The 20,611-nt window shown below is 46.8% G+C and overlaps 1 protein-coding gene across 1 annotated transcript in view; it reads left to right on the top strand.

The window, feature by feature from the left end:
* Positions 1–1,060: 1,060 nt before the first annotated feature.
* PELI2 (pellino E3 ubiquitin protein ligase family member 2) overlaps positions 1,061–20,611 on the top strand; it is a 207,269-nt gene continuing 187,718 nt past the window's right edge. The window contains exon 1 of the mRNA XM_057731270.1: positions 1,061–1,383. Within this exon, the coding sequence (XP_057587253.1) occupies positions 1,307–1,383 (77 nt within the window). The 5' untranslated portion in view covers positions 1,061–1,306. The remainder of the gene's footprint in view (positions 1,384–20,611) is intronic.

Raw genomic sequence — 20,611 nt, forward strand, 5'->3', positions numbered from 1 at the left:
AATCCTGCATGATGAGAAACAGCAGTCAGTAAATCTACTACACTCTAAAATATTTTAAAGCCATAGTGGTAACTATTCAGAAAAGCATAAAAAGCAAACATAATGCATTGGCTAAATTATGATAATAAAGGAAATTTTATATTCACTAAAAAGTTTACCCAAATAATTTCCTCTTAAAATTCCTTAGGGGATTGAGAGAAGGTATGGGAAAGGGGACAGAGTATGGATTTAAAACAAAACAGAACAGAACAAAACAAAACAACCACAACAACAAAAATCTTTTTTTTGAACCATGTGGAACTCTGCTGACGACAAACTGGGTTGTTACATCGTGCACAATGGCGAGGTTCTCCAAGTGCCTTCAAAACTCCCTCTAATCCAGTGCCAATTGGCAAAGCCCTCCACATTTATAGACGTCTTCAAGCTTTGAAGGACTTGGTTTTGGAGGTGCGCGTGTGCGACACCTCCGGATGTGTGCCGCGACACAATGACACCGGGAAAAGCAAATGCTCTCATACCCAGAGACCAAGTACTTTATTTACAGCTAAGGAATCCAGGGAAACTAGGCTAGGCTTGGGAACCTTGACCGCTGTGCTCCCGGGATCTTGTGCAGCCTTCAGCCGCTGGAGAACTCGGGGACCAGGGCTGAGAACCCCGCGCGGCTAAGTTTGGGAAAGGAAGCGAGGGGGAGAAAAAAATAGAGCTGCCCCTTTAAGAACTTCCTTTCCCTTTTACTCTATGTTTACATAACAAGGGGGCGATCCACAGCGCGGCCCGAGGGGGGCGGGGACTGGACGCGGGCTGCCCCACGCGCCGGGGGAGGGGGCGCGGGGAGAGGGGGCGGGGGCGGCAGGCGTCTCGCGGAGGGCGGGGCGCCCCCACCTGCCCGCGCGCCCGCGGGCGTCTCCGCGGCCTGGCCCCCGCCCCTCCCCCGCCCGCTGCCCCCGCCCCCTCGAGCTCGCGCGCTCCCCTCCTTCCTCCCTCCCGCTGGGCTCCGGCGGCGGCGGCGGCGGCGGCGGCGGCGGCGGCTGCGGTGCTCGGCGCGGGTAGGTCCCCCTGCTGCCCGGTCGCATTTGTTGTCGAGTCTGGCTCGGGGCAGCCGCGCCGCGCGGAGCTCCGGAGAGCCCGGCAGGGCAGCCGCGCAGCCACGACGGAGCAGCCGCGAGACTGGCCGCCCCGCGCCCCCTTGGCCGCCGTGCCCTTCCCCGGCGCGCTCACTCCCTTCTTGGGATGGGATTGTAGCGGCGGCGCGGACTCGGCGGGGATCGCGGCGGAGGCGGCGGCGGCGGCGGCCGAGCAGGGCTCCATGTTTTCCCCTGGCCAGGAGGAGCTCTGCGCCCCCAACAAGGAGCCGGTGAAATACGGGGAGCTGGTGGTGCTGGGGTGAGTCCGGGGGCCCCCGACCCGGGGAGCTTCGGGGCAGGCGACGAGCGCTTCGTGCTGGATGGCCGCCGCGCGCCCGCATCCCGGAGCGGGGCCGCCGGGGTGGCCCGGGGGCTCTCCGGGGATCGCCAGGGCGCCCGGGCCGGCGCGAGCGGCTCGGAGGGCTGCGACGGCGGGAGCGGAGGCGGGATGCCCCCATCGGCGCGCGCGGGGCGCTGCTGCGGGCACCGGGATGCGCTCTCCGCGCCGAGGACGGTGGCGAAGTGGCGGAGCGTGGCCAGCCGGGGGCGGCGGCCGCGGCGGGGACTGGGGCCACCCCGCGCCCCGCGGGGCGCAGCGCTCGGGGACCAAGTCGTCGGCAGCACTGCGGGGACAGGGGTTCGGCTTCCTCGCGCGCCCCGGGCCGGGTAGCACCGCCGTCGCAGGCACCTCGCTGTGTCCGAGGACACCCCCCCCCCACGCCTTGGCGAAGCTGAGAGGCCCCCGGGGGCGCTGTGTCCCCGCATACTGGGAGCCAGGGGCCCGGAACTCCAGGCGCGGCCCCGCAGTCCCGGCCGCCGCGGGCGGTGGGATGCGCGCGGGGGGCGTCCGCCGGCAGCGCTTTGCACACGGTTATGGTGACCGCCGCGGGCAGCCGCAGCCCCCGGGCCCTGAACTGTCTGTGACCCGGGCGGCCGGGCGGGCCCTCGCTTCTCCCCGCCGGGAGTGTCCTGGAGCGGGCAGGACCGCCGCTGCGGCCCCCGGGCTCCGGCACGCGGGGCCGCATCCCCTTCGTCCCTCGGTCCTGGGACTCGGCCCCGAAGATGTCCTCCCGGCGCCGGGGAGTTCGCCCGCCTCGGCTCCCTCTCGGCTTGTGAAAACCACATTTTGAAGATAGTAATTATCTACAGTCGTTAAACGGCAGCAGTTAGAGACTTCATCTACTTCCTGAGTTTCCCTGTGACATTTCTATTGTTTACCCTTAATTTGCCAGGAGAAAGGCTTCGCCTGGATTACAGCCGGGTAAAGTGGGCAGTGAAAGGGGAGCGGAGTGGGAGGGGGAAGTGCGGGAAACTCGGGAGAAGGAACAACTTGGGCTTAGTATTGGAGGAGAAAGGGTTATTTTTTCCTTTGGATCCGGCGCTCCCGGGAACCCGCGCTTTTGTCCTTCTCTCTTGAAAGACCTGTGTTCTTAACATTATGGGTGGTGAAAGGTAGGTTTAGCACGCATGTGAAGACTCATGGGTATGGAGCAACTCAGGGCGCTCTGAAAAATGTGTTTTGATAACTGAATACCTTGAAGTAAGTGCCGACTTAAAAATAACTTGAAAGGAAGATTTTCTAAGAGAAGCTTCCAGACACAGCTCAGCTCAAAGTTGTCCAGTCCTCCTTACTTTGTTGCTGTGGTATTAGGTGGAGTATCATTGGAAATCTCATTACCTATTTGGAAGCTGTTTGCGGATAAGCATTTTTCTCACCTGCATCTAATGGCGCTTAAAAGACAGATATCAGGGTTCACTGGAAGGAGAGAGGAATGGCAGGAAAAAAGCCAGAGTTTAGCTTCTCTTATGTAACCTCAGCCCAGCTTAATTTTGTGCAGTTTGGTTTTGTTTGTGTGGCTGGCTTCAAAGTATGTTTAACATTGTGAACCTGACAAGAAAGATTAACTTGGGCCAGGACTTTATTTCATTATTTCCTTTTGAGGAAATCGTCGTTGAGATGTTTCGTGAAAGCAGTGTGTGAGTGGGCCTGGAGAGGATTTTGTGTTCATAGCTGGAAGTGCAGGGCATTCCAAAGCCCCGAGAGGGATTTATACCCTGGATTGTCCTAGTATCACAGGCTTCCTGTAAAGTAGGCAGTGTAAATGCGTTGCCAATTGCATGTGCTCTGCCCTTTAAGCATGCTTTTCCAGGAGACACTTAGTATGACAGACTTGGCACTTACATTGCTATTTTGGGCCACTCATCAGTTATTTGTGCACCTACTGTGTGCTGGCACTGTTTAGACATGCTGGATCCTGCAGTGAACAGGAGGCTTCATTTTAGTGTGGAGTGGCAGGTATAAACAGGAGGAAACGTAAACAAATGAATAATAAATGGCAGTTTTGGGTGCTGCCAGGTTCTCAGCAGAAGTGGGTTAGCTTAGGAAATGTCCGCTGTGGGCAGCTCTTGCTTTCTTTAGCTGGGAGGTCAGGGAAGGTCTCTCTGAGGGAGTGAAAGGGGAGTTGAGACCAGGTTCTAAGAAGATGCTAGTCTGGTTTTTGAATTGTGGCCTTTCTCTATTTTTGAGAGTAATTTTCTGACTCTCTAACAATATTGAACACAATGAAGAATGCGGGGGAAATAGTGAAAAGGTAGACAGACTTTAAAGAGACCTTTATTAATCATTATTCTACCCTTAGGACTTGAGACAGGACCCTCCCTCTTAAAACAACAGTAATGATCAAATAAAAATTATTATTATGAACTTTGCATGTCTGATCATCTGGAATATAAATAATGGCAGAGAGTATCTAGTAGATTTTCTTATTGATAAAATTAACCTTGAGATCTAAAAATTCCTAATGATATTGTTATGCTTTTTGTTTATAAGATACAGTGGATTTTTCATTAAAAAAAACTGTTGTGTGGTTGCCCCTTTTGTTCTGTTCTAAATTTCATAGTAAAATGTGGCTAAGAAGTCCTGGAGAGCAGAGTGAGGAGCTATAGATGTATATGCCTATATCCATATACAAATGCTTCTGCATCTTTTCATGTGTTACACAATATTAAGAGAATTGCCAGCTAGTTAGGATCTTACTAGGGTCATCATTTTCTTGGTAGATTGGTAGAATTTAATCATTTCATGATTCCAACCAGTGAATGCATCGTAGCCACAACTCTTTGTTGTGTCCACTTTGTAATGGAAGATAGAGAAAATGACTGGTCTACCTGTCAGGTGTTTTTTGCTGTTAATTTAAAACCTGGCTAAAATGTTAAAGTTGGAGAAGTGTGTCAGGATTTGAGAGACAGTTTGGTATAGTTCATAGAGAGGGGATGAACCAGCAATCAGGAGACCTGGATTGAATTCCTACTTTCTTGCCTGCTGGCTTTATGATAGTGGCTTAGTCCCTCACTTTCTTGCTGTTTCTTTAGCAACAACGAAATACAATTGGATTAGGTAGTTGTCAAGGACCTTTCTGGTTTATACCCTGTCACAGTGTTCATTGGCTCAAATGTGGAAAAGGTATAGTTAACATAGTCTGGGTACCCACTGTGTGTTGATTTTGTATATTCTTGAGGTCATGGTGCTAGAATTCGAACGGGAACTGTGTTTTAATAGCAGAAAAGTTTGATGCTGTGATTACTTTTTTGGAAGTAGAGATGTACAAAATAGGCATTTTTGAAAGTTGCAATGGTATACGTGTTTTTGGCATGTTGGTGTTAGGTTGTACATGAGGGTGTTCAAAATTTGGTAAAACTTTCTGTTCCAAGTTTAAGGAAGACAGTGATGTTTTGAAATTAAGCTCGGTAGGCTGAAATAACCAGCCTAAGGGAGAGATAATCTGATGATGAAATTTTAGAACTGAAAGGGCCCTAAGAGGTCATGGTACATGTTCAGCTCTTTAATTTTACTGATGAAGAAACTGAGGCTCCCGGAAGGAAGGAGATTTGTTCAAGTTCATAGTTGAGCTGGATCACTGCACTGCTGGGTCACTGCTTCCCCACTTCAGGGCAGAGTCCAACAGTGCTGTCAATTCCTCAAAGCTTCAGTTTTTTTTTGTAACTTGCATGCGGGGAGCGGAATCTCTTTCTGGGTTCAAGTTGAAGCTCGAGGCTCTCTTGCCGGCTAATGGCCCACCGAGGCTTATTGGAGAAATGTTCTTTCGCTTAGTTCCCCTCCCCTCACAGTTGAATGGATAATGCATTTTGCAAGGCTTTCATGTTTATTCGATGCTTCGAAATATGTATTTCTATTGGCTCTCTCAACCAAAGGTTTTTAACCTAGGGTCCACAGATGGAATCCAGGGAGCCCTTGAACTTGGATGGGGGAAAAATACATCTTTATTTTTACTGTATTCAAACTGAGATTTAGCATTTCACTCTATTATGTGTATAGGCAGCAGATAGACCTCCTGCTAGATTTATTTAATGCATTAATCCAGAAGTACATATATTATTGTGTCACAACTTAAAACTATCTTGATAACCAAGTATAATTGATTTCATTTTTAATCTTTTGTATTGTATTTTGTGCATTTAAAAGTATTTTTCTGGAAAGGGCTCAGTATACTTTATCAGACTGCCAAAAGGATCCTTTGTGCAAAAAAGGGTTGAGAATTTCTACATATATGACTCAAAAATAAAGTATTGTAGTTGAAACTGACCAAGGTCTACAAATGGCTGAAGGTCAGGGGGTATGTGCCTTTTCCCCTTTAGATTGTGCAACATTTTATCAGGTAAGACAAAGAGAACTGTTGCTGGAAGAGTGTATGGTCTTTATTTTTTGAAACAAGCAGGTCTGGTTTCTAGATGCCGGTTTTTGTCTTAACCTTGGCACTGTGCCTTGACTCCTCCTCTTGGTAGTAATAAGAAACCTTAAAATACATCCTAACACTTTTCCTTTTCTCATCTTCTCTCTAATTTGGGCCCAGACATCAAACACTAGTATCCTTTATAGACTAAAAGATCTTTGAACTTTAAAAAATAAAATAAAATCTTTGCTGTCCCTCAGCATGTGGGGTGATCTGCAGAGCTCAGATCTGTTTGTGTGGATGGAGTGTCTACTTCTGTAGGCTATTAAGGGTCATGATGCCACTGGCTCTGGGTTACTATATTTTCCTTTACTAACTTTAGTCTTGTTTGGAGTGTGTGGCTGTCTATGTGGTTTTTTTCTGGCTCTCTCAGATTTATTTGTTTCTCTCTCTAACACACCAAGGCTGAAACCTTCATTAGGACTTTTCATTTTTAGTTATATTTCATCATGTGATCAATATTTGGGGATGCCTTAGGTAAACAAATATAAAACCAGGTTGATTCAGATTCCAGCAACTTTACTAAAACATATTTTATCAAAAGAAAAAGACATGTACACAGAAAAGACCAAAAGGGACTTCCCTGGTGGTCCAGTGGTTAAGACTCTGCGCTTCCAATGCAGGAGGTGTTGGTTCGATCCCTGGTTGGGGAGCTAAGATCCCACGTGCCACGTGGCATGGCCAAAATAAATAAATAAGTTAATTATTTAAAACAGAAGTGACTACCCACTAGTGAAAAAAGAACCTGATGGGAAATACACTGAATGTGGCAACAGGAAAAAAAAAAAAAGACCAAAAAACCAAAAACATGCTAATTGCTGTATTTGAGGGAGACCAGTATTGTCACATTGAGGCAGTGGTTTTGTGTCTGCTAAGCAGAGATCAGCAACATGGGGCCATAGATTGGCTTTGGAGTCGAGACAGTAGCCCTTGACGGAGCTCATTGGTATGGGAGAAAAATAACTGAAAAGGAATTTCTAACATCTTCTGATTTGACTAAGGGTTTCTCTTGGGGTGAGCAGAATCTATTTTATAAGAGGAAAATTGTGAGAGTAAGAATGATTCTGTTAATAGTTCTTATCGAGCTTACTGTCACCTTTAAGATCTGGAAAATAAAAATAGCAAGAGCAGAAAGTGCTTCATATTTCTTAGCTTTGTCTTAATCCGCTGTTCTCAACCACTGTCTCAGCCATCTTATATGTGATGATCAGTTTTGAGGTACGTAGCCAGTAATTTATGACACATAAAGTGTGGATCTTTCAAATGATTCCAAAATGTCCTGTTAATAACGTGATTTTACCCACTTGCATCTGCGGTGTTTTCCCAAGTGGGAGAGAAAGGGGCGGAGTTACATCAGGCAAGCCAGGAATCTGTTCATTCAACAAATATTTATTGGGGTTGTACTCTTCCAGGCGTGGGGGTTACAGCAAGACAAGGCAGACACGTGCACTGCTGTCTTGTTCTTGTCACAGCCCTTTAGGGAACAGCTATTACAAATATGCAGTTCATTTATTTATTCCGCAAATATTTGAGCATCTGCTACGCGTCAGATGCTGTCCTTGACATTAGGGGATGTAGTGGTGAACAAGACAGGTATGGTCTCTGCCAGTGTGGAGCCTACATAGAAAGCAGTTTGGAGCATAAGCTATGACCCGGGGCGGGGAGGGTTATGTGGCACATTAGCAGGGCCACCTCACCCTGGGCCAGGATGAGAAGGGGATAGCCAGGTGGAGGTAGAGGGAACGATTGCTCTGGGAGGAGGATACACCGTCTTGAGACCCAGAGGTGAGCACACACGTTTCTTTGAGGAATGGCGAGGAGCCCCGAGATGGCTAGAAGAGAGTGGTTGGAATAAATCATATGAGAGGTGAGGGGGGAGGGCAGATCCAGCAGGATTTGGGACTTTATCCTCAGGGCATGGGAGACTGTAGCTGGATTGTCGCTTCGGAAACTGGGGGTGGAGAAAGCACTTCTGCAAGGCGGGCTGCAGCAGCGGGGGTGGAAGGAGAAGCCCAGGCGAGAGGCACTGGGCTGTGTGGGAGCCAGCTGCTGTCTGGCTTCCAGTTTCTGGTTCCTGTCCCTTGTGAGACCCAGTTGCACCCACTGCCCAGGGTTGTGAGTGACCAGCCACTCGTTCAGTGACTGAAGACTGTTGACCGAGGCCCAGCGCTGCCTACTGTAAGTACTGGGCTGCTTACAGCAAGAGTAAGCTAGACAGCCCTGCGTGCAGGGAGCTCACCTTGCAGTGGGAGAGATGGCTGGAGCAGATGAGCCAGCACGCAGGTGGTCACAGCATTTAATTTCCGAGAGTGTTAGGAGGAGGACGAAGCAGGATGAGGGGGAGGAGAGTGCTCGGGTGGCAGGGCAGCGGGGACTGGCCCGGTCAAGTGCTGGGGATAAGGTAGCAGGGGCCCTTGTAGCCGGGAAGATCAGGGAAAACTCTTCTGAGAAAGTAATGCCGTATCCTCTGAGAGCCCCCACCATTTTCAGTTTTTATTTACTTTTTTTTTCCTGTTTAAGCCACCCTGAGTGGGTTCCATTCTTAAGGCCAAAGGATTCTGAGTATTCTATTAGTTAAGGAGGCAAAGTATGTAAACCATTTACCAAAGGGAAGATAAAAGTGCAGACAAATAGACGGACATACATTTGACATCCCTGGACACAAAGAGGGTCCAGTCCGCTGTGCTGCTTGCCGCGTGCCCAGAGTGGTAATTGCATTTCTCTAGAGCTCCCTGAGGAGATCTCTTCTTCCCTCCAAGAAGAGTTTACCCCTTGAGGACAGGGATGGCTTCCACCCCCGTTGAAGTGCGAGGCACACCTTTCCAGGTGCCTAGGAGGTTGGTTCCTCTGGCACCCTGCAGCGCCCTGCTCAGCTCAGAGGTGTCTCTGGGGGCTTGGGGACTGTTCCTCGATTTGGAAGGAATGCCGATTCTGTAGCACAGCTGCAGTTTGGTAAACAGTCCTCCCGACCTTAAAGGGCCCAAGGTAAAGGCTCCCTGTGATACTAAACATGTACTTGCTGACATCAGATATTCCTGTTTCAACTTTTGTTTGTTTTTCTTTTTGTCAGTCACTAACAGTCATTTTGTCACCTGCAGAAGGTTCTGGCTTGAAGGGAAGCAGGCCATCTGTTCCCGGTCCACCAGCTGCTCGGAGCTGCATTGCAGTGCGCCTGGGTGGTGCAGAAAGGCCCTGGTCATCAGTGCCTGCTTGCGATGGCTGTGGGGGTACGAGCCTCTCGGATGACAGACCTAATAAATATGCATCCAGGGTGTTTTCAGCAGCAGGTTTAAGACCACTGCCAGTCTTTCTCCTTTGAGGTTTTGTTTCCAGCCGTCCACCTAATGCTTCTCACTTGCAAACAATTAACTCCGTTTGTCCCCTGCGTTCTCGCTCTGTGTTTAAGATAAGATTTCAAGCTTTGTGCTTCCATTCTAATTAGTACTGGTTTAGCAGAATCCAACCAAAGCAGGCAGTTGTGTGTTTGGCTTCCAGGCTGTTGTTATGAAATGGCTGTTTACTATATTACCAAGCCCCTTTGAGGAGCCTCTGAGGCCCCTCCTTTCCAGCCCGTACCTGGCCTCCCTGTGCGTCCTGCTGCACAGCTGTGGGGCGCTCTGGGTATCATCAAAACCTGGGATGGGTGAGCAGTGAGGGTTTTCTGGAGCGCTGAAATGATGGATTGATTACCTTGAGGAAAGGCCGTTTCTGCACAAGGACCACAAATACAAAGAAGTGTGCTTCTCGCCAGATCCTGGAAACTTATGGAGGGGGTCCTTGCTGTGGTACTTGAGGCTACAATAGAGTTTGGGTGCTTTCATTATTACATGCTCTTGGGTGGCGTTCAGAATGGAGTCGGTAGTTCTGCTCTGTGGCTGTTTGAAAGGGTGTGCAGGAGAGCTATTGGAGAGAGCAGACCACTGGACTGTGTGTGCCAGCAGTTTATGCTTCTTGACGTCGTCTTCACATTCTTGAACTGTGTTCACGTGTTAAGCATTCAGGTGTTTGGCTCTGTAAACCATTCAGTGAAAGAGTTACATCCAAAGGCCGTGTATTGAGGTGGACATTACCCAGCTTTCCCAATAGGACTTGCAGCCCGTTGGAGATCAGATAAGAGAAGTCAGAGTTTTAACTTAGTCCCACGTTCTTCCCTTGTCATTTTCAAATATGGCCAGCGTGCTGGACCTCCCTCAGGAGGTAAATCCCCTCCCCTTGCATCTGAGCTAGTTTTGTGATTTGCTTTGACCAGTCTTTGTGACAGAGCTCTGTGACTTTTGGACGTTGCGTTAAGGGGTGTGGTAGCTTCTGTTTTTGTTCTCTGGGTTGGTCTGCTGGGGCTGCCATACCGAAATACCACAGGCTGGGTGTCTCAAACAACAGAAACTTATCTTCTCATAATTTTGGAGGCTGGAAGTCCAAGATCAGGGCGTGGGCAGGTTGGGTTTCTCCTGTGGCCTCTCTCACTGGCTTGCAGGTGGCCATCTCTCACTGTGTCCTCACGTGGCTTTTTCTGTGTGGGTGCCCATCCCTAGTGGTCCTTCCTTTTCTTATAAGGACCCCAGTCATATTGGATCAAGGCCCACCCATGTGACCTAATTTAACCTCAGTTATCTTTTTCAAGACCCTGTCTCCAAATACATTCACGTTCTGAAGTGTCCTGAGGGTTAGGACTTCAACGTATAAATTCAGTCCACAGCATCTTCTTAGAAGACAGCTGCCATATAAAGACGTCCAACTACCCTGCTGGGGAGGGTGGCCCTGGCGGGTGGGAAGTTGTGGAAGGAGAGGCGGCCTGGCCAGCCCCCAGGCACTCCAGCCACCCAGCTGAGGCAGCTGACCTGTGAGTGAAGCCACGATGGCGCCTCTGCCGTCAGGCTGCCCCAGGCCACACTGCGTGGAACAGAGATGAGCCCTTTCCTCTTTGTTATGCCGAATTGACGAATTCCTAGTGCCAGTGTCCTTCAAAGCCATTGTGTTTTGAAGTGGCTTGTTACACAGCAGTAGATAACTGAAGCACCACAGGATTGCATTTGCATGTGGTTCAGTTGTCAGCTCTGACAAATAGGAAATAATTTGCTGAATTTTTGTTTCCTTCAGGTTATTGATTATTTTAATGAGCATAACTGCAGCCTTTTGGATGAGTTATTCCGAACACTAACTACCATATGGTCTGAAAACCTTAGCTAACAAAAGCAGTCGTGGAATAACTTTATCGCATATAAGTCATCTGTGAGTCTCTCTGCATTCATTCCTCTCCATAATCAATATTACCTCGTGAAATTCATTGAGAGCATGCTGTTGAAGAATGGCCCGGCTGAGCTGAGAACTGTGCTTCTGGAAGACTGGAGCATGAGCAGCTTTAGCCCAGAACAGCTAGTGCGTGATGCCGGTTTCAGGCTTTTAAAGGCCACCCAACATGAAATAATAGAACCAACAGCGATTTGAGGAGGGGAGGTCACCTGTACTAACATCCTGCAAGACACTGGGTGATGGAGAGCTCATTTGTATGGGTTGTACCTTCTGAGACTGTCAGCGGTAGGAAAGGAAGTGTAGTTCCTGAAATACTTCCTGGGTCTCGTTTACCCCATGGAATCGGGGTAGGAAGCAGGCAAAGGCAGAAGGGGGCTGTGGCGTGGTGCACTCTGTATTCTCCCTCCAGAAGGAGGCAGTGTGACAGCAGGCCAGCTGCCAGCCACACGCACGGTCCTCGGGCTGGAAGGAACCACAGGTGTAGAGGCTGCCAGTGACTGCCTTCAACCTGAGCACCTTGCTGTTAGGAGAGAAGAAAGGGTTCCTATAGGAGCTGAAATGAATGGACGGTCTTAAAATTTCCCCAGATTCTGTTTAATGCGTTTACCATTTGCCATTTTTAATCAGAAGGACTGAAACAGGTAAAATGAAAACTTTCACATTCAAAATTTGTATGCGCATTTGTAAACTAAGTGTAAAAGAAATTTTAATAAACTTCTTCATGGTGTATTTTGTATGTTTGTAGCTTTTATAATTTTGGCGATTTTAAAGCTTAAAACTACACTAAAATCTTTGGGGGACCAAATGTATAGGTTTTATTTTATTGCACATGTATTCTGTAGGGACATTTAATTAAATGTGGGAGTCACTGTACATACTAGAAATTAGGCGGTGTCTAAACATATGCAGTAAACATTAACTGCTCAGTACACGTGAGGCGATGCTGTTATGGTTGCTGTTTTGGCGATGCGGATGATCTCACATTTAGGAATCCACATAAGGAAGTGCTCTCCAGGGGCCAAAGTCTAAGGGCAAGACAAATAACTAAGCAACAAACAATATGTGGTGTCGAGGGGTGGGTGGAGGGAGTCGTTACTTCAGGTGTGCTGCGTGCCAGATTCTTTTGTGTTTTTCTTAATCAGTCCCAGGAGTTAGATTTCATTATTTGGGAAGTGAGACTTCAGTTCAGGGAACTCACCTTGTCTGTGGCAGGGCCTGATTGGAAGGTAAGTTTATCTTTCCACCAGGGTGAAGGTCAAAGGCATGTGTATTGCTAGGAGATTGGGAAAATACCCTGACGAAGGCAGCCTTTGGGCAGAGTTTTGAAAGGGGGCCTGAATTTTTATAGAGCAGTGGTAGGAAAGGTGTGGGATTTTAGGGAGCTTCTTGAAGGATTTGGTTGGAGGCTGGAGTGCCTGGGTAAGGAGATGAAGTATCATCAGCTGGTCAGCATCTACTTGCCCTGGGGATACAGGGGGTGATAACAGAGTGGTCCCTGCCTTCCTGGAGCTTACCGCCCATCAGGAAAGAGGGACTTTAAACAGATTAAGCCTGGCCGGGTGCTACCAAGAGGGACAGGGCTTTATGAGGGTACACTGTCGGGGACAGAGCTTGTTTTTGTGCAGAGGGAAGGATTCCGTTTAAGTGAGATGGAAAGGGTGAGGAGGAATTAGCTGAGGGTCACTAGGGAGAGAGCAGTGTGCGTAGAAGCTGAGGCGCTGAGGGACATCAGTGAGTTTGGAAATTATGGGGTTGGAGGGCCAGTGGAGTGAGAGAGCCTTGGAAGGAAGGGCAGCATGGACCCTATAGAGATCTAGGCCGCCAGGATTGGGAAGCCTTGACAGCATTTCAAGGAGTTATTCCATATGGAAGTAGCAGGCCCATTTCAGCTTTCTAATGCACAGGATGGATCTTCTTTGAAATCTCCAAATGGGTCTGCGTTTCCTCTTTTGTAGTTCGTTTCCCCCGCCCTCTGTCTCCCTTCCCCGCCAAGGGACAGTGGCCTTGCTGAGAGGATCCCTCTCCTGAGAGATGGCTGTGGTGGGATAAAGCCATCATTTGTTTGCTCAGTAGTGTATTTTGGAAACTTGTGCTAGAACTGATGAATGTTTTGGGGTCAGACCCCACCCAGGGGAGCAGTCAGGGATCAAGGACCTTTACACACTCAGCCAGCTGTCCTCTAGAGCCTCGCTTTCCCCAAACACCGACGCCGTGGCATCCCACAGGCATTGTCCCCTGGGCAGAGAGGAGCTGCAGCCCCATGGCCCTCCTTCCTCTGCTCCGAGGAGGCTGAGTGTGCAGACCATCCGGTGACTCGCCCTTAGGGAGGAATACCGGGCGCTCCTCCTCCTGGCTGTTAGTGAAACCCAGGGCCTTGACTGTCACTGGCTGAGCTGGGGCAGCAGGAGTGCGGGCATGGGACCACACTGCCCATAGAACAGCGCCTCTGCTTGCTGGGAGAGCAGAGCAGAGTAGAGTTACATTCTTGCGATGTTAGCAGTAGCTTCAGGGTGTCTGATGGCTGCTCTGCCCCCTCCTCGCCCCTGTCTCAACTTTTACCTTGTCTTCAGTGTGTTTTCCTCCTTTTGAATTGAAGTGGAGGTGCCTGGTCAGATGCCTGCAGTTTAAAATCATCCTTAAAGAGGGGGCGTTGGGATCTGAGTTTTTTTTTTTTTTTTTTTCCTGCAAGAATGTGGAAATTCCAGCTGGGCTGCTGCTGCTTTGCGTCTGGGTTCTTTCTCCTTTCGGGGAAGGTGCACCCGGGCTTGGCACATGGGTGGTGGTGATAGTGTCTTCATATCCTGCATTGAGAGCTTGCTCTTAGCCAGGTCCTGTGCAGAGCTGCTGGTGCCTGGCCCCCTTTAAGTTCTGACCAGGGAAGGTGGATACCATCCCTCATCATTTTATAGATGAGGGACTTGAACTTGAGCCACGCGTGGGTTTGGGAAACTCGCCCAGGATGGCTGGACTGTATCACACGGCAGAGCTGTGATTGGAACCCAGGCCTTTCTGACTCCAGCACCCATGTTCTTAAATCCTGCCTCAACTGTTTGTGCAGTTTTGTACCTTTGTGTTTATTTTTTAATCAGACCCTTTCCATACTGGGTATTCTCTTTAAACACAGTGACACAAAACTTGACTCATTTATGTAGTTACCAGCAAGGATGAATTTTGTTTTAAATGTTTACAACTTACAGGAACTTTTTTGGGGGGGAGGGAAACTGCCTGCACATGTGCTTTGCCCACTTACGTATTGTGCCTTATTTTCAAAAAAATCAAATATATGATCTCCAGAGAATAAAAACATGAATCCTCCTCCTATCTGCCTTCTTATTTACCTGAATATATTACAGTTAAATTAATGCTTCAAGGAAGACCAGCTGTTATAAATCCAAAATAATTCAAAGTTCATTTCTGTAGTTTCTAAGCCAGTTCATGGAGTTATTCTTCTAATCTCTAATCTCATTAGTTGTGGCATGCACCCCTGAAATCTTTGTTCTTTTGCCATTGTCTGTGATGACTTAGGCTCGAGTTTGTATTTTGTTTACAGCTTGGAAAAGGAGCTTCAAGCCCTTCTCCTCTCGAGTGAAGGTCTGCCTTTGCCTGGATTCTCACGCCCCTGTGGGTTGATTGCTCCTTTTTTGTCTCTTAATTTTCCTGTTAGTATCGATTAAGGGGAAGGACTTTCCCCACTCCCTCCATCTCCTTCCTGACAGTCCTTAGTACAACCTGTTGCAACAGTGGCCCTGGTTTAGCTAATCCGAAAACCACAGGCCAACAGCAGGCCAGGAAAAGTGCCTTTTATTTGCTTACCCTGAGTGTTAACTTAGACCAGATGCCCATTAAGGCTTTGATGAAACTTTTGACGTAGACCCTTCTGGAAGCTGGTGTAGCTTTATGCTGTACAGTTCTGACCTTCCTGTGAGGGCAGTTAAGCTTTTTCCGTTAGTTACAGATGTGGTGAGACGCACACAACCCAGGGTTTCTAAAAAAACGTCCTTAACAAGCAGGCGTCCTAAGATATCAGATGGTAAAATACCAAAGGACAAATCTAGCCTCTTGATAAGCAGTGTTAGATGTTATATGGGGGAAAAGCAGAGACTTGGAAGCTCTGCAGGGAAGTAATTCAATCAGGAGGTTCCGATAATGTAATAAACTGCACAAGGGTGAAACTTGAGTGGTTTACGCACTAGAATGCCCTTCAATTGAATTATTGTCTTATAACAGTTGTCCGCCCGTGTACTGCTGTTTTAAATATTAAAAAATAGCACAACTCGTTTTTTCCCGAGATGGGAGAGAAAAGACACAAATCTTTGTCACCTTGATAATTTGTGTGCCCTCTGCCCACTCCCCACCCCCAACTTCCGATGACTGTCAAAGCGCATGTTTTGGGTTTATTAGCTGGAAATGCTGTCCCTGATAATTAAGCATACAGACTCCGTGTTGGATAAGAAATACTACTGCTCCTCGCAAGTGCCGAGTGCAGTTTAGCTGGAGCGATGAGCCTGTGTTCTTCCTCAGCTCCGAGGGGACCCCCTGGAAGAGAAGATGTTCTCCCCGTCCCCCTTTCTTCAGGGGCAGCTGGGTGGAGTGGCTTCTTCTGTAGGTAGCAGAGGTCCCAGCAGGACTTCCCGCTTCCTGCCTTCTCCCGGCTGCTGTGCCATCTACTGACTGCAGGAGGCAGTGAGAACTCTGGGTCCCTTGCAGGGTGTGCGAGGCCTGTCAGGGGGCCCCAGCACCTGCCACAAGTCAGGTGCTCAGTTTCCTCAGGCCTCAGAGGAGGTGATGTCACCGTCCTTGGAGAAGTGGGGGAAGCAGAGATGCCTGGAGACTGAGCTTCACCTAGGAGCCTGCACAGTTAGTAAAGGATTTGGAAGCTCAGGAATTTGAATGCAGGTCTCAGATTCTAAAGCTTATGCGTATTGGGCTTCTCAGAGCCTGTACATCTTATGTCATTATCAGTGATGCCTTTTGATGATGATCCGAAGGGTGGGACGCGTGATGTTTAGCATTAGGTTCTGAAGTTGTGATTACAACAATAGAAAGGCCGGGGAGGCCCTTCTGGACCAGCCAGCCCGGAGCACACAATGGTGCAGGCGACAGCCCCGCGGGGAGCTGGCCCCTCCTCCCTGCTTGACGGCTTGTCCTCTTACACTTCCCTTTATGTTCCTCTCCTTCAGGGCCACGGAAAGGGTTAGAGGATTGCCTGCCCCTGTTTTTCCTGTTGCCTCCATTCAGATTAGATTCAGACAATAGAGCTGTACTCCGTTGAAAAGAATCTTTCTCTGATCTAATTGGGCTTTTTTAAAGCCCCTAGAATACTCACCATGCTGTTAGTTACCATAAATCACATACTCTTCAGTTTGCTTGTGTATTTCGCCCCAATTTCTCCTAGGGTTAAACCAGTTTTAAGTTGTGTGTTAGATTCTTGTAACTTTTAGAGGTTAGCACTAATCATTAACACTAATCATTTAGCTTTCCTCCACTGATAAATTTGTAAATGGAATTTTTTTTAAGGCAGACCATTTATATTCACGTAATGTGGAATTAATTTAAAAAGCTTTGTGCTTAGAAGATGATATATAGAGAATATTAATGAAAATTTTGGAAGAAGGAAGAAAAATTGTGATGCTAATGGTATTTTCATTTTTTGCACATTCACTTCTAATATTGTCTATGCACAAAAATATTTTATATACTTTATATGGAGTATATGTACTGCTTTTTATTTTATTTATTTTTTTAAATGGGGTGGTTTTCTTTCTCTTTTTAATTTGTTATTTATTTATCGGCTGCGTTGGGTCTTCGTTGCTGCACACAGGCTTTCTCTAGTTGGGGTGAGTGGAGGCTATTCTTCGTTGTGGTGTGTGGGCTTCTCATTGCTGTGGCTTCTCTTGTTGCAGAGCACAGGCTCTAGGCACGTGGGCTTCAGTAGTTGCGGCACATGGGCTCAATAGTTGTGGCACATGGGCTTAGTTTCTCCGAGGCATGTGGGATCTTCCCAGACCAAGGATCGAACCCGTGTCCCCTGCATTGGCAGGCAGATTCTTAACCACTGTGCCACCTAGGAATCCCCTATGTGCTGCTTTTTAAAGTATTAGTTAACTGACCTTCATTTTAAGAGAATTTAATTAACATTAGAAAGACGTTTAAATTAAGACAAACATTTTTTTTAATCAGAGTAGATAGGTGTTATTAGATTATCTAACACAAATTCTGCTTTTCTTTTTTTTTTTTTTGAGGTGGGTTTGCAGTATCAGAATTGCCATGTGATTTCTAAGGTCTCTGTTTTAACAGGATATTTGGGAGGAGGAGGAATACAGAGTTATTCTAGCCACTGTTTTAGGACTTTAAAAGATCTCTGAAAGGCTAGTATGTATGCTAGGGGCATGACTTCTGAAAGTAAGTTTCTTAGGTACTCAGAGAAAAGAGACGCTTTGAAGAATACTAAATTCTACACATGAAACGCCCAGATAACATATTTCCTTGCCTCTGGGGCCTCCTTTCTGCCTCCTCCATCATGCCCCCCATTGTGCGTTCCTAGAACTCTCTCTCCTCTTTTCTCAATTGCTGTCACGCACGTGGTCCCCTCTGCTTGCTGTATCCCGTTCACCTGCTAAAATTGAGCTCAGGTGTCCTCTCCAGCAAGCTGCCCTTCCTGACTCCCTCCTTTCCCTCCAGCCAGAAGCATTTATTTCTAGTGAGCTCTCTGTGCCTTGTAAATGTTCCCTCCTTAAGGACCCCCGTCAGGGCAGGGCTTGGGTCTGCCTCACCTGCACTCTGTCCCAGCACCTCGCTAGAACCTGACACTTGGTGGAAGGTCAAGGATACGGATGAGGAAATGCTGCCAGAAATATGAGCATTCTAATGTGAACAGCCTCTTCCCCCTTTTCTTTGCCCTCTGTCTGCTCTAGCTTTTAAGAATGGCTTATTTACTTCTCAGTAGGTATTTCGTGTGTTTGTACTTCTTTAATTAGCTTCCTAAAAGTATTCTGTTTTCATCTTCCAAGGTACGTTGCAGAGGTCTTTGGTACATGAATGTGACGAGCACTCGTTGCCAGTTGACTCCTTGGCCCTGAAATGAGATGGTGGTGAATTCAAATTTTCCTTTTAAAGAAAGAGAAGGAGTTAAAGTGGCTGAGTACAGGGATGTGGTCTGAATGACAGGAATTTCAGCTTTCAGCTTTAACTGTAGTATTAAAAATATCCCTAGAAAGGTCAACAAATCCAAATACATTTTGACAGTGATAAATCTTTATTTTTACTCAAAATTAGTTGCTCTGGTTTATCTTTCCACCCTGAAGTCACAGATAAATATTCTTTCCATTATTTTTTTCCTGATATTTATCACAGCTGGCTTTTGTGTTTGCGTGCTGGCTCGGGTTTCTCACTCTGCATTCTTCTTTCTACCTTCCAACGCCTTTCCTTTGATTTTTAGAGAGCTTTCTGCTTATAATGTATGTATGATGTTTGCTGTTCAGCCAGTTTCATGATGTATTCTTTTTTTCGTGTCCCTGCAAACATCTTTGCTGTTTGTTGACTTTTCCTCCATTCTACCATGTTGAGTACAGCTCGTTATATATTTGAAGCAAGACAGCTGGGGTGCTCTGGAAGCCAACTTGAGTTTGTTTTTCATTCCTTTGCTTGCTTTCTTTATTTTTTTAAATCATTATCACAAGGAACCAGAAATCTTGTCATTAAACTCTGTTTCTTTTGCTGGAGAGAGTTGTGTATAGCAGGGGAAGATAAGCCATCTTTCTCCCCTGGTTTTCCTTTTTTCCTGCCTCCCTCCTCCTCTCAATCCAATTTCCCATCCTGCCTTCAGTTTAGAAGTTAGAATTCTCCAATGAATATTTGTCTCCTTTCTCCGTTCCAACTCCACTTCTTAGAGGGACCATAATAGATAATGAAATGTCTAAAATTCAGGTTATTCATGGGATTTATAACAAGTAAAAAGGGAAATGCGGTGAGATTTTTTAAAAAGTACCTACGCAGTGGAGAGCAGTGTGGCAGCTACACATTATTTTGAATGAAGGTGCTTCTTCGCCGTGTCTCTGCAGCCCCAAAGCTGGATTCTAAGTATCAAGCATACACAAACCTGGTTCTGTGAGCAATGTGCTGACTCACGACTTACCCGCAAGGTGGAAGGAAATGGTCTGCTTCTCGGTGTGTGCACGCATCTTGGGGAGTAAGCTGCAGTGCATATGACTTGTGAATTGTGATTTTATAAAGTGGCTTAATGAATCTGTTCATTTAATTTTGATTGGGTTATAATAGAATGTTTTATGGTATTTGGCTGATTATTTTTGCCTTGTAGGTTTTCTTTCTAGTGTATTTTTGGGCACCTGCTCTCAATAAGAAAATGATCTAGAAATTGCATATATTTTCTCAAAATGAGAAATAATGTTTAGGGATGGTAGCTCAGTGATTTTGGTGGAATGTTGGGGGTTGATGAGTCAATTTATTCCTGAAGCTCTGTCTAAAGTGAAGTTTCTCCAAGAGCTGACATTTTTGGCTTTCTGTTGTAAATCTGTTAGCTGTATATGGTGACAATTATTAAATTGAAAACAGCCTTTATTTTTCTGATAGGATATATTTCAAGCACTGGAACTCTTGTCACTTCTTTATCAGAAGTAACTGGGTAAAAAAAACACTAATAATATATTGCATGTTCTGCTTATTAAGAAAATTTAGCCACATAGTTAACAACCTCAGCTTTATACAGTACAGATCTCAGAATGCTTCAGGAGTGGCATACTTATGGACCATTGAAGTTCTATATTAACTGATGATTAAGCAGAAGTCTCTGTAGAGGATTTTTTTTAAGTGAGATATAATTGACATAACATAATAGTTTCAGCTGTATAACACAATGATTTGATATTTGTGTATCTTGTGAAATGATCACTGTAGTAAATCTAGTTCACCTTCATCACTATCCATGGTTACAATTTTTTTCTTGGGATGAGAACATTTAAGATTTGTAGATTAGGGTGACTTTCCTGGTGCAATGGTTAAGAATCCACCTTCTGATGCAGGAGACATGGGTTCAATTCCTGGGCCAGGAAGATCCTGCATGCCACAGAGCAACTAAGCTGGTGCACCACAACAACTGAGCCTGTGTGCTGCAACTACTGAGCCTGCACTTTAGAGCCTGTGAGCCACAACTGTTGAGCCTGCACTCTAGCCTGTGAGCTACAACTGTTGAGCCTGCATGCCACAACTGCTGAAGCCTGCGTGCCTAGAGCCTGTGCTCCACAACAAGAGAAGCCACTGCAATGAGAAGCCCGTGCACCACAACTAAGAGTAGCCCCCACTTGCTGCAACTAGAGAAAGCCCACATGCAGCAATGAAGACCCAACGCAGCTAATAAATAAATAAATTTATTTAAAAAAAGATTTGTAGATTAAAAAAAAAAATTATACTTCATGATGATGTTTTGCCAAATACAATAAATGGAGTCTGCTTGGGTCTGTCTTTGGTGGG

Source organism: Hippopotamus amphibius, chromosome 4, assembly GCF_030028045.1.
Source record: "Hippopotamus amphibius kiboko isolate mHipAmp2 chromosome 4, mHipAmp2.hap2, whole genome shotgun sequence".
Taxonomy (NCBI): Eukaryota; Metazoa; Chordata; class Mammalia; order Artiodactyla; family Hippopotamidae; genus Hippopotamus; species Hippopotamus amphibius.